Here is a 12,494-nt window from a genome sequence, read left to right as displayed (position 1 = left end):
TCCACTGTAGTCCATTCACAGCGCTGACTACACATCTACTCTGGTCACTGTGTGCAGAACGCATGTGTAAACAAGTCACGAGGTATGAAGTGACAAGTACTGTAAGTTCCAATAAACATTATTAACCTCTCTCCCCCCGCCCCCTCAGCGCCCGCTATGGGCACTGGCACAAGAACAAGGCCCCGGGGGAGTACCGCAGTGGTCCCCGCCTCATTATCTTCATCCTCGGAGGAGTGAGTCTGAGTGAGATGCGCTGCGCATATGAGGTGACCCAGGCCAACGGCAAGTGGGAAGTGCTGATAGGTGAGTGGGCATGTTTTCTAGAGGGAAGGGGCTGCTTCATCGCACTGTGACTCCATTCCACGCTTTGGTGTTTCATCCCGTCCTTGACTCTCCATTGCCCCTGCCAAACTGAGCCTCTAAACCTGTTTGTGGACAGCAAAAGCTAAAGGGGCAAAGGGCTCCTTCCCCCCAGCTGCACTGTCTCTTGACCAGAGGCAGCTGCGTGCGGGCCGGGCCGCGCCTGAACGCAGACCCCCAGCCCCAGGCTCACTTCCTGCTCTGCGCAGCCCTGCGGGTCCTATGGGGCGCAAGCCTGCCTCTCCAGGCTGGCACCTCCTTATCCAACCAGATGGGATGAAGAACACCGCTTCCAGCTTCGACCTAGGCCCGAGGTGGGGCTTGTCAGTGTTCCAGCATCGGGCCTCAGGCAAGGGGGCGGGGTGGGGGGGGCCGCGAAGGGGAGGGAGGATCGGACCCCGACCCTTGCCTCCCACTTGGAGGTGGGCAGACACGGCGTGTGAGCGATGCTGCCCAACACACGTCAGCCTGACTGCTGGGCTCTGCTGAGGGCCCCGCCGCCCGGTCCTCCTGCTTTCTGGGTCTGTCGCACCCTTTCTGGTATTTCTTGATGGTTTTCCAGAGGACACTAGGCAACTGTAAGAGCCAACTTACTGCAGCAGGCGCTTTCCTCCTTTCCTCACGCCGGCAGGAGCTTCCACAGCTTCTAGGGCCGGGAGAGAAAGCATGAGCTGGGGGAAGTCTCACTCTCTCCAGAGGTTTTCCTCTTTGTTCCATCTTTTCCTTAACAAAATGGAGTAGCACTTGCCTGGGCACCTCTTGACCATAATTGGCAAGAGGCTTTCAGCACATATGGCCCCGGCCGGGCCCTGCCCTTTCCCCTTATCTCAGTACGCAGTGTCTGCTTAGTACCTCTGCTTCGGAGTGACCAAAGTCACAGTGCCCCCCGAGGCTCTCAGGTTCTACAGACCAGTCCATGTGGTCATTGCTGGGTGTCTCCAAGAGGGACCTGGCACTGCCTACCGCCTTTTAGATGCCGCCACTCAGCGGGGCGATGGGACACCCCCCTTTCCCCACTCCCTGAAGCTGCCCTGTCTGCTGGCCATCTCTCCCTGTACTGTTTCTCCCTTTGTGTTATGGAGGCCCTGTGATGGAGATCTCTGTGCTCCTGGCTTGCATATGTGTTACATGCATGTGTTGCATAATTCTCAGCTCAGACACAGCCTTGCTGGGCAGAAGCTGTCAGAGCCGGGCAGGGGTAAACCTCCTTCTTCAGCTTTGGCCCTGACCTGAGGTTCCCCGCTGGGAGGTGGGAACCTGGAGAGAAAGGGGCCCGCAGGGTCCCAGAGAGGCCTCGCTCAGACAGCTGACGTCCGCTGTGTGGCCTCGCCTCTTCGTGCATGCTGGTCAGCCCTGCAGTGCGCGTGTGTGCGTGTGTACGCGTGCGTGTGTGTGTGTGAGCATCCTGCTTCCTCATCCCTCACTGGCTGCATAAAACGTAGGCCTAAGTTGGCATGTTCCTGTAACGTACCTTTGTTCAAGCAGTCAGCTGGCCTCTGTTCTCCCGCAGGTTCTACTCATATTCTTACTCCCACCAAATTTCTCATGGACCTGAGACACCCCGACTTCAGGGAGTCCTCTAGGGTATCTTTTGAGGATCAGGCTCCAACAATGGAGTGAGAGCCAAAGAAACAAAAGTAAAAGCAGCTTATTACAGAAAAGAAACTCTTCCGCTCTGAAGGGTTTTCTTTGATTATTCCGTCACTCTTTTTTATTTTTTTCCTTTTTAGTTTATTGTTTATTTAATTTTCCTTTAACAAGAAAATGCTTGCAGTTCTTAACGCCGATTGAAAATGTGTCCGATGCTGCCTTCACACACCCTGCCGCGGGAGCCCCCGGGCCCCGGCTGGCCGGCCCACGCATGCCTTGGGTTACCCGCTGCTCAGTCCGGCAGCTGCAGCCCGCTGGGTTCACACTGAAAACAAGAACACCTGCTGTGAACAGTCCCCGGGGCGCTGGGAGTTGAGGGATGTCGCAGGTGCGGCACCCGAGCCTGCTGGCTCGGGAGGATTTGTGGGCACCAGGAAGAGAACACATTGCATCCTGGTTGGGACGCGGTGTGGGAACTTTGAGAAGGAGGTCAGCAGGTGGTGAAGGGACGGTCATGTCCAAGAAAGCAGAGCTCCAGTGGCGATGCCCATGGGCCCTGATCATGGGGAAGGCTCGACGGAGAGCGTGAGAATAGACTCCGAGTCCGTGGTAGTTAGACACACAAGTGCCTCTTTCCAGAGACAGGTTCTTATCCCGAGGAACAGTTTCTGAGGGGCCATGGGGTCGCAAGCCTTCATGTCCTGGTGAACTCCAGCAGTCCGTGGAAGGAACCCACGTCTCCTGTTGTTCTGGGGCAAACAGCACTTACTAGTCCCTTGCTTTTTCAGTAATTGCTTTTATTTTAATTCTCCTGTGATCCTTTCAAGAGTTGAGTAATCACACCCTCCTCTCCCCCTGAAGCCTCCTGGTGAGTAAGAGCTGAGAGCCTTCGGGGAGGAATCTGTGCTCTTTCTTTTAAAGAGCGCCTACTCTCTGCCACCCCACGGGCCCTCATCTCACTTAGCCAGGAGCCCACGGTCCGTGTGGTGGTTACCCAGGTGTTCGTCCTGCCCTCGCTCCCTCTCTCCTTCCCTCCCTCACGCTTGCCGGGAACCCCCTCTGGTGACTCTAAGTGGCAGGCCAGTATTGGACGCCACTGTGGCGTCAGTCCAGCCTTCGCTTCGTGGCCTACTCTGTGCGGAGGCCACAATTCGTGTACCTGACCTCACACACTCCATCGACAGTGGGCCCTGGACAGTGACCTTCCCTTGGGCTGAGATGTGGCCTGGGGGGACTCGGAACGTGAGTCACCTGGGAAAAGTGGGGACCACAGTGTGCGGAACACAGGGAGGCTGGATCGTACGGTCCCAAGCTCTAACCATCTGTAATTCAGTAATTCAGGTTGGTGGCCCAAACCGCAGTGCCACCCACTCTCTCGTACTCCCCGGGGACCTCAGAGGAAGGGTCCATTGGAACCTTGGCTGGGAGGGGCAGAGGTGCTTGTATATAGGAAGGGAGTATGCTTGTCCCCAAAGGACTTGCTCTAAAGGTCAGACCGTCTATCCCCTTCTCTTCCCCTCCCCGGGCAGCAGCGGAGAGACATGGCAAGTGGCTATGAGCCAGGACGCGGGGGCCGGCTGGGGCCCGGGTGCCTCCCATCCTGCGCGGGCTGCCTTCCCAAAGGAAGCCGAGCCAGTGCACAGCGAACAGCAACAGCCGCTGTGTGGAAGCACCTTGGTCGGTCGGTGATCAGAGCTATCTCGTTCTGTGTGCAGGTGGCAGGTGGGTGGGTAGCACTTACTGCAAGAGATACTTTAAGACTCAGAGGACAGATGTTGAGTGGAGGCAGCCACTTGCAGGGTCTGAAAGAATCGCAAACCCAGGTCCCCAGGGTGCCTGCTGGGCCTCACTCTAAGCTCCCCGCTTCGGGAGAAGCCTCTCCTTTGCAGACTGGTTTCCTTTGTTTTTGGCTCGATCAGCAGAGAGGACCTCAGCTGCCATCAGAGCAAAGGGAGCACAGATAGGCTCTGGTTGTACATGTGTGGCTTCGGAAAAGCTTTATTGGCTCTTAGGAAGTACAGGTAAGAAAAGGCGAGGCCCAGGGCCCTAATACCAGGGAGGTCAGGGAGCAGATTACAATCTGACTTGTCCCTTCGATTGTGATTGTCCACGTGACTGAAGACTAGGACCCTGCAGAACGCTGGAGAGCAGGGGTTGTTCATCCCAAAACACTGGCGTTTGCAGCACTGTAGCTGTCAAGAGAATATGAGTGTTCGTGTTCAGCAGTGAATGGCAGTGTCCCCAACGGGCAGGCGCCAGTGAGTGACACTGTTTCTCCTGCAGCTGAGGCCGCTTCCCAGAGTCGGGGTTAGAAGGAGCAGGTTTGCATCGCTGCAGGGCAGAGAGCGCTCAGCCGCACCAGGATCCCCGCCAGCCATGCCTCTTCAGATGGTCTAAAAAATGAAGTCTGTTCATTAGATCTTCACCTCTGCACTAGGGGTGGTTTTTAAAAGTGCTTGTTTGTTAGGGATGTCCAGCGGCTGCCAGGGCCAATGGAAGAGGGACGAAAGGCTGGCGGGAACTACTGCATGCGTGGCACCTACCACTGGGGAGGAAGGTTTGGTTTTTTTATAGTGAGTATTTTGCCTTATTCAGGATTGGAGTCAGACAAGCTCATTTTTCAGTGGAACTGGGATTGGAATCTGAATTCAGAGCCTACCCACTGCCCAGCTGCTCTTTGAGCACTCACTTGCCCATCCCCTCCCAGGGCAGGAGGTCATGGGGTGCCCAGAATTGAGACCTGTGGCATAGCTTCTAAGCCTGGCGGTGCCACCAGCACGTGCTCCACTGCTCCGGGCTTCCTTCTGCCGTCTGTAGCTGCAGGGTGGGCCGGAGCACTGTTTTCTAAACCGGTCATCGAAGAAAGAACGCCTTCTGTCCCAGCAGACCACGCTGTGCCTGGCCCACAACTTTGAGTCTTTTGGACGACTTTGTTTTTGGAGATCACCCTTCACACCTCTTACTCTCCTGGTTACATAGAAAGAGAGCAGCCCTCAGAGCGGTGGAGCCCGCCTGCTGTCCTAGATGGCGAGCGTGGTCAGCCACTGCGGGTTCAAAGTGAGAGTGTTTACAGAATGCGGTTTAAACTCACTTCGCGCCATCAGCAGTATTTACGGTGGTGAACAGCCTGACCAAGATATGAAAACAAAACAAACGACTGGGTGTCAAGAATTGGCTCTCAGATGGTTCAGATTAATACCAGCTGCTCTGGGCCCTTTACAGAGCCCAGGAATGTGCCTGGTGCCGAGTCCAGAGGCCTCGCTGACCGCCCAGTACGCCTGGTCCTGGAAGTTTTCTTCTTTCCATCAATGACTGGGAAACACCAGATGGTCAGTGATCAGATAACGTCAGGAAATTCTAGAGCACGAATTTGTTAACCTCTTTTTGGCCTTCTCCACATCCTGGATTTACAAGTGAGCAAGGATAGGGAGCACTTTGGGATGAGCACCTGATCGGCGGACCCCTTTTAATGTTTCCTCTAAATCAAGTCTGCCACGTCTTGTTTCCTGGAACTCAGTGGGTGGCCAGGGAGGAGGGCGTTAGGGGCGCTTTTCCTTGGCACGTGGGCTGCTGCTGTCTCAGCCCGGGAAGGCCCTGAGCTAACTAACCCCTGCACCCCAGGCCCAGGGCTGTCTTTCAGGGAGTAGACACACAGGCTGTCCTCTGATTAGAAGGCTCTCGTTCTCACAATGGTTCACTGTTAAGAATTTGGTAGCATTTATGTCCTCCCTCCCCGTCTGGAGACAGCCTTTGACTCTCTTTAGGCCCAGTAGGAAGATGGGTAAGGTCACAGAAATGGGTTTACTTTGGGGGAAAAGAGCATCCCAGGAACACCCAGGGACATGCTGCTGACCCATGTCGCATTTGCAGGAGCTGCAGGTGTGCAGAATATTGAGTCAGTTCTAGAGCTCGGGGGCTGGGGCCTGCTGCGTGGGCACCACGCTCGGCAGCTGGAAGTAGCCACTCAGCAGTGGCAGGTGGCTGGGGCTTGAACCGCAGAGGACGGAATGTTGGAAGAAACCCCTCACGCTAGGGAAGGCTTTACAAGTTTTCTGCTGGTTTGGACTGACCAGGAAGGTCCAAGGCCTGCAGCCCCAGCAGTCACGGGCCAGCTGAGCACGTAGCGGTCAAAGGCATAGGGACCCTGGTATGCGGAACACGCCCCACGAGCTAGCCAAAGCCTCCTTAGGGCCAGCCCTCGGGGTAGAAACCTGGCACCCCGAGGTTTCTGTTCCCCTCCTCCCATGAAGGCCATCCCCTTGCCCGCATCTCCAGGGAGGCACATTTTCAAGTACGGACCTCTTTTGTTTAGTTCTTTCCCACCGGGACCTCTTTCTTTGAAGCCGCTGCTGCATGTGCGCAGGCCTCATGCATACGTACACACGACTCGCTTCTGTTCTGTTTGAGTAAGTCCATGTCCGAACCACACGGTCCATGCATCTTTTTTTACTGCACTTACTAGATCTCTCTCTCCTTACGAAAAAGGACTTCATTTATTTTTATTTTTTTATTTTTGCAGTAGAAGTATATCTAATTCCATTAGCTTAAATTTTTGCAAGCATTTCTAATCTCTTACAAATCACGGTCTCTGCAAGGTAAGGCCTCAGGTACCCTGGCCCTCTCCCTTTCACACCTGAGGTCCCGCCCACCACGGCCGTGCCAGCCAGCTGGCTCCAGAGGTCAGTGACTCCCCCAGGGTGTTCTGCCCACCGACCTCCTCCCTACCAACCACCATTCTTTCCACACGCAGGCTCCTCGTAACTAACCCTGCCCTGTTCCCAGCCTTTCCCCTTGCCAACTGGTATGGATTCCTCTTCCTGCTTCACCTCGTGTTCCAAATGCAGCTGCCCTGTCCCCTGGCAGATGGCGCTGAGCCCTGAGCAAGGGGCATGCTCCTCCCTTGGTGCAGCCTGGGAACCCTGCCTGAGCCAGAAGATGCGTTTTGTTTATCCGCGGTCCCCAAATGTCCCCCATGCCTACGGTGACTTGACCCCAAACCCTGGTCCTCAGTCCCCTCCCTACTTCCACTAACCAAGGCCAGGGTGGGGGTGGGAAATGGGAGCACATCTGGGAATCCAGAGGAGCAGGGAAGGAGAAAGTGTTCAAAACCACAGCTGGTGAGCTCACTGTCTTTTCTACCTCCCCCAGGATCCACGCACATTCTCACCCCACAGAAACTGCTGGACACGCTGAAGAAACTGAATAAAACAGATGAAGAAATAAGCAGTTAAAAAAATAAGCCACCCCTCCCAAAAGCGACCCCTCCTCCCCCAGCGCTCCGCAGCCCCCGCTGCTGTCCGCCAGGTTACTTTGCTGACCCTCTTCCTCCCTTCCTCCCGGCTCTGCACGCCCTGGCCGGCACTGTTGCCGCTGAGTTCTTGTGTTTAATCATGCCCTCTTCTCGTTTAAAATGAAAGAAAATAATGCATTGTGTTTTTTAAAAAGACACTCTTCTTATGCACCCCAAAAAGAGAAGCCCATGTGTAAGGGGCACACTGCGGGAGAAGCTGTGGACTGTAGAGGATGAATGGACGCCTTCTCCCCATTAGTTATGGTTCCATGACCTTGTACATAACCCAGCGCGACACGTGCACATTGCCTGAGTATGGGAAGGTAGACGCTTGGGTGTTTCTAAAAACCTGTCTTGGGTGGTTTCTGTTCTTTTGGGACTCAGATGTCGGTTCCGGGAGTATTGCACACTGAGGATAGATCTGTTCCCTCGCCCCAGCCCCCGCCCCTCGGGGCCTGCTCTCACCCACATTAGCTGGGCAGCGAAGATCAGGTGGCACCTCGGGAGGCTGGAGCTGGAACGGCCCTGTTGGCCTTCCCCCGTGGCTTGTACCCTGGTGCTGGTGCCGTGGGCAGGGTCCAGGTGTCCACGGGAAGTCAGGCTGCGTGCCGGCTGGCGTCCTGCTGGCCACAGCACCCTCCCTGGCCCGTGTCCCCAGCGCTGGGATCCTGAGGGGAGCCATTCTGCAGTCTAAGTCACCGTGCCCAGAGAAGTGAGGCACAAGCTCGCACGGGGGACCTTCATCTCTTGGAGAAGCGGTTAGGCCTGATCCTTCTGACCAGAGGCCCCCTTTCTTAGAGGGACCAGCCTGGGGAGGGCTCAAGGGGCAGGAGCTGACTGGACAGCACGGGCTCTGCAGCCGGTCAGGGGCCCTTTCCTGTAGAGACAGTCCATCCCCACAGACCCCAACAGCCCGAAGAAAACCCATTGGATCTGTACAGACTTCTTCCCACTCAGATTATCCTCAGTTTGAGATACTTCCTAATATTTTATTTTTTGTAATGCGGGGTCATGTGTCATGCTTGTAAGAGCAAATGATCATTTTATTCTCTGTATAAAAATTTAGCTGTATAAAACTTAGCTCTAATGCAAAAATTAAAGAAGCAAACGCAGGCAGGATGTCTCGTCATCCTCAAGACTCAGCAGCTCTTGTTCTCCGCAAGTGAGCGCGCCATTCGTTCTGCTGCTGTTGTCATGAAATATAATGACAGTGGAAGTCACAAAAATGTCCCCTGTCCAGCCCCCTGCCACCCTTTAACTCCTGCAGACCGTGTGTATATTACTGTCTCGTGATGTCGTTGCAAACGTGGTGTATGCTAGTTCAATGCGGCCCCCGCTCTCCCTTCAGAACATGTTCCTCAGCCGCCCCATACATGCATTGTGGTGTTCTCTCCTCCGGGCTTTGAAATCTATCTCCCTTTGCACTCAGATTAGTTTTCAGGTCTGTCTCCCCTCTCCCGCTTCAGATATCTTACTTCCTTAGGACAGAACTGGTAGGCACTTGCATTGGTTGTTTTCTTACCGTTACTGCTTCTTTTGTCCCCTCCCCTGACCAACAGTGCTCATGCTTCAGGACCTTGTTTGTCAAACATGTTGGTTTTCCTTTCCTTGTTATTTATATAAAAGTAATTTATCAAAAGGATATTTTAAAAAAGCTAGTCTGTCTTGAAACTTGTTTACCTTGAAATTATCAGAATCTCAGTGTTTGAAAGTATTGAAGCACAAACATGTTATCATCTCTGTACTGTTCTGTACTAAAGCACTCGAGTCTAATAAATAAATACATCAGCACCCACTCACAGTGTCCAAGGTGACTCTGGACTGGTTTTGCTGTGGGAAGTGGAAGGAGAAAGGCTTTTGCAATGGTTCACAGCAGAGAATCCTGCCCACCCCACTCTCTGGCTTGGACTCTTCTAGATCCAGGTGACCGTTTCTTGCATTAAGAGCTACAGCTGTCTGCATTTGGGGACAATCTGTGCAGCTTGCCATGGCCCTGGCAGCAACAGGGCAGGGCCTGTAGATGAGGTAGTTCTTCCATCGCCCTGTTCCTCCCTGTGTGGAATGTCTCCATCTCAGAGCCTGCAGGGCCCTGCCTTTGTAGGAGCTCCGTACTCAAGCATGTGGTGACAGTATATCTAGGGCATGCGATGAGTCACTTTATCAGTGTTACTGCTCTCCTCTGTTCCTGATGCCACACCCTCTAGCCTAATGAACTTCCTTCCAGACCAGAAGCTGGTGCATGTCCTGCTGGTCTCAGAGGCTGTCTGTGATGGGCTTGGCCCAGCTTGGGCAGTAGACCATTAAGTGAGGGTTGGGTCACACTGGGTACCTGCTAGAATACTGGGCACAGGGAAATGGGGTGCTTTGTAGGCACTCTTTCTTTATCTCCAGTCACTCATTCATTCAAATCCTTACCTCCTTTGTAGCATTACAAAATCTAACAAGTCAGGGCCAGTCGGTGGAAGTTGTATGTCCACAACTCAGCTATTGTCTAGTAGGACTTGCCTTAAGGGAGGTAATGATGACAGTGACCACTTACTGAGTTGCTGTTCCACATCAGGCCCCTCATGTACCTTGTCTGTTGGGCAGGTCCCTTCCATGTTGCAGATGAAGATGGGGCTCAGAGGGATGCAGTAACTCACGAAGCTCATTCCACCTGACGTGCATCAGATACTCATTGTCTTATATCATGAGTTGCTTCACTGGTAACCAAAATGCCTTAGAATGAGATCCAAGATCAGAATTTTTAAATTGTAAATTGTTCTACATTGAGCTCACAGTAAAGCAAAGTGAATACTGTTTGTTCCTTCATCCCAGGGCCACCTGTACCCTCCAGGCCCACAACAGTCGCTTGCTAGTCTCTTTCCTTGACTACTTCTGACATCCTTTGACCTAGGAACCCTGGCACCTCTCCGCATTCCAGCCCCCTCCCCTCCACCCGATGGCCAACAAGGCTAGCCCTTGTTATGCTCCTGGCTGACAGAAGTCCTGGCTCTCCAGTTACACAGCTCAGATGGAACCTGCAAGTCATTCCTCCCGAAAGTCTCCAGTGGTGATCAATATTCTTTGAAGGGGTGGGGGTTCTGAAATAAACCAAAGCAGGTGGCACTGAATCCATAACTGAGCAATACTAAGCCAAGACAGGTTTGTAAGCGGCAGCCAGTCACTTTTCCTTTCTAGAGCTCAGGTCCAGGCTGGGGGTCTCAGCCAGACTGTGCTGAGGGGCCTGTACTCCCACTTTGGTGGCGCCAGACACTCATTCCTGGGAGGTAGAAGGGCAGAATGGCTAGGAGCACAGAGTTTGGCATCAGACAAGCCTGGCTCAAATCCACATGGCCTTGATGAGGAACTTTGTCCCCTCCTGTGAGTGATGCCTGTGGAGGGTGATGCTGAGCTGAAGGATAGTTTTGCTGGATACAGAATTCTTGGTTGACAGTTTTTTCTTTCAGCACTTTCTCGTTCTACTGTCCCTGGCTTCCATGGTTTCTCATGAGAGGTCAGCTGTTGATGTTATTGAGGAGCCGTTGCATGTGATGAGTAGTTTCTTTGTTGCTGCTTTCAAGATTCTTTTGTCTTTGTCTACAGTTTGACTATGACATGTCTAGGTATGAATCTCCCTGAGTTTATTCACCTTGGAGTTCATTGAGCTTACTGCATGTGCTCGATGTTCGCTAACCTGGAAGCTCCCCAATTCCCACATTCAGAGTTTTTATGGAGGTTTCACTAGGTAGGCATGGTGGAATAAGTCACTGGCAGCTGATAATTGAAACCAACCTCCAGCTCCTGTCTCCCCAGAGGTCCAGGGTGGGAGTGGAGCAGGGGCAGGGTCTGCTGGAAGTTCTAACCCTCTAGTTATGTACTTGGTCTTTCTGGTGAGCAACCCCTATCCCGAAGCTGTCCCCAGCCCAGGAATTGCCTCATTAGCATAAATTCAAGTATGATCCAAAAGGGGCTTGTTATGAATAACAAAAGACACTTGGGGAAATTTTTAAAGAGTTCTGTGCCAGAAACCTGGGGACAAATATATGGAGAGTATATATATAAAATACCACAGCAAATGAGAGAGTGGGTCATCACTCAAATACCACCTTCATTCTTGTAGAGATTTAGATTTTCTTGAATGAATACTTTCCCATTTCCTGTATGCCCTCAAAACAATTTCCAGACACTTTAAATCATTGTTTCTTTTTTTAAAAAAAATCTTCACCAGTTAAATTGTTGTTTTGCTGAAGGGAGGGTGGGTCGAGCTCCTTACTATGCTGTTTGGGAATTTCCTCCATGTATGGTCTTAGTAAGCAGATATTTACTGAGTACCTACTATGTGCCAATTTTCATCCTAGGCTCTGGGGTTTAGCCACGAACAAGACAGACTGGGAGGTGGTTTCTCTCTCTCTCTCTCTCTCTCTTTGTCTCTCTCTCTCTCTCATGCACACACACATGCACACACCCTGGATTAATGAATCTCTGTCATGCTGCATGCTCCATAGACAGAGGCAAAGCGCCAGGCATGTTCAAGGATGCCCGGCCTCCCAGCCTGCCTCGGGCCTAGGCTTCCTTCCCTCCAGTACCTACCAGAGGCAGCAGTGCCCCAGCCTACCAGCCACGGTGCACACTTCACTGACTCCTCTCAGAAGACTCAAATCACAGAGTCTGGCAGCTCCAGCAGCCCTGGGGCCACCTCCACCAGTCCCCGGTGCGGGACACAGAAGACAGTTCGAGAAGCTGCAATGAGATGGTGTCACTGGGGAAGGTGATGATGTCCCATGGCCCCAGAATAGGGGGCTTTGGGAAGACTCTCCACACAAACTCCAGAAAGAGGTACCTTTCAACCTGTAGCTCCCCCTTCCCCCACCCCTACCACCTGGAAGGCTGGCCGGGAAGTCCAGGTGGTCATTCTTGCCACGTGACTGCAGCCGCGTTTATAAACCTCGCCCTGACCCCCAGGAGCCGCCCTGTTGCTAACACAGGAGGGAGTCCAGGTCCCAGAGCTGACACGCTCTGTGGGCTCCTGGCAACCTGAGGGGCTGCTGGCCGTGCTGCCCATCGCGCTGGGGATTCAGAGCTACCCCCTTGCTGAGACGGGCCTCATGTAAAAGGGTCAAGACCCAGGAGGCATGAGGAGGGAGAGCAGCTGCCGTGGGGACCCTTTGCCTGGGCTAGCCCTCCACCCCCATCAGCGGGGCGGCAATATCCTGCTGGAGGGCTGGGAGGTGGGACATCGCTTTGGCTGGGGGGCCAGCCCCAAGTCTCGGGC

General features: G+C 53.5%; 1 protein-coding gene across 2 annotated transcripts in view; it reads left to right on the top strand.

The window, feature by feature from the left end:
• STXBP1 (syntaxin binding protein 1) overlaps positions 1 to 9,035 on the top strand; it is a 62,132-nt gene extending 53,097 nt beyond the window's left edge. The window contains exons 18-20 of one of the 2 annotated variants that reach the window (XM_054584345.1): positions 149 to 303; positions 1,871 to 1,997; positions 7,099 to 9,035. In XM_054584345.1, coding sequence (XP_054440320.1) covers positions 149 to 303; positions 1,871 to 1,980 — 265 coding nt within the window. In that variant the 3' untranslated portion in view covers positions 1,981 to 1,997; positions 7,099 to 9,035. The remainder of the gene's footprint in view (positions 1 to 148; positions 304 to 1,870; positions 1,998 to 7,098) is intronic. The other variant, XM_054584346.1, reaches the window with a different exon arrangement.
• The last annotated feature ends 3,459 nt before the right edge of the window (positions 9,036 to 12,494 follow it).

Source organism: Pteronotus mesoamericanus, unplaced genomic scaffold, assembly GCF_021234165.1.
Source record: "Pteronotus mesoamericanus isolate MK-2021 breed Mesoamerican mustached bat unplaced genomic scaffold, CSHL_Meso_final contig_78, whole genome shotgun sequence".
Taxonomy (NCBI): Eukaryota; Metazoa; Chordata; class Mammalia; order Chiroptera; family Mormoopidae; genus Pteronotus; species Pteronotus mesoamericanus.
This window is presented reverse-complemented; position numbering and strand designations above follow the sequence as displayed.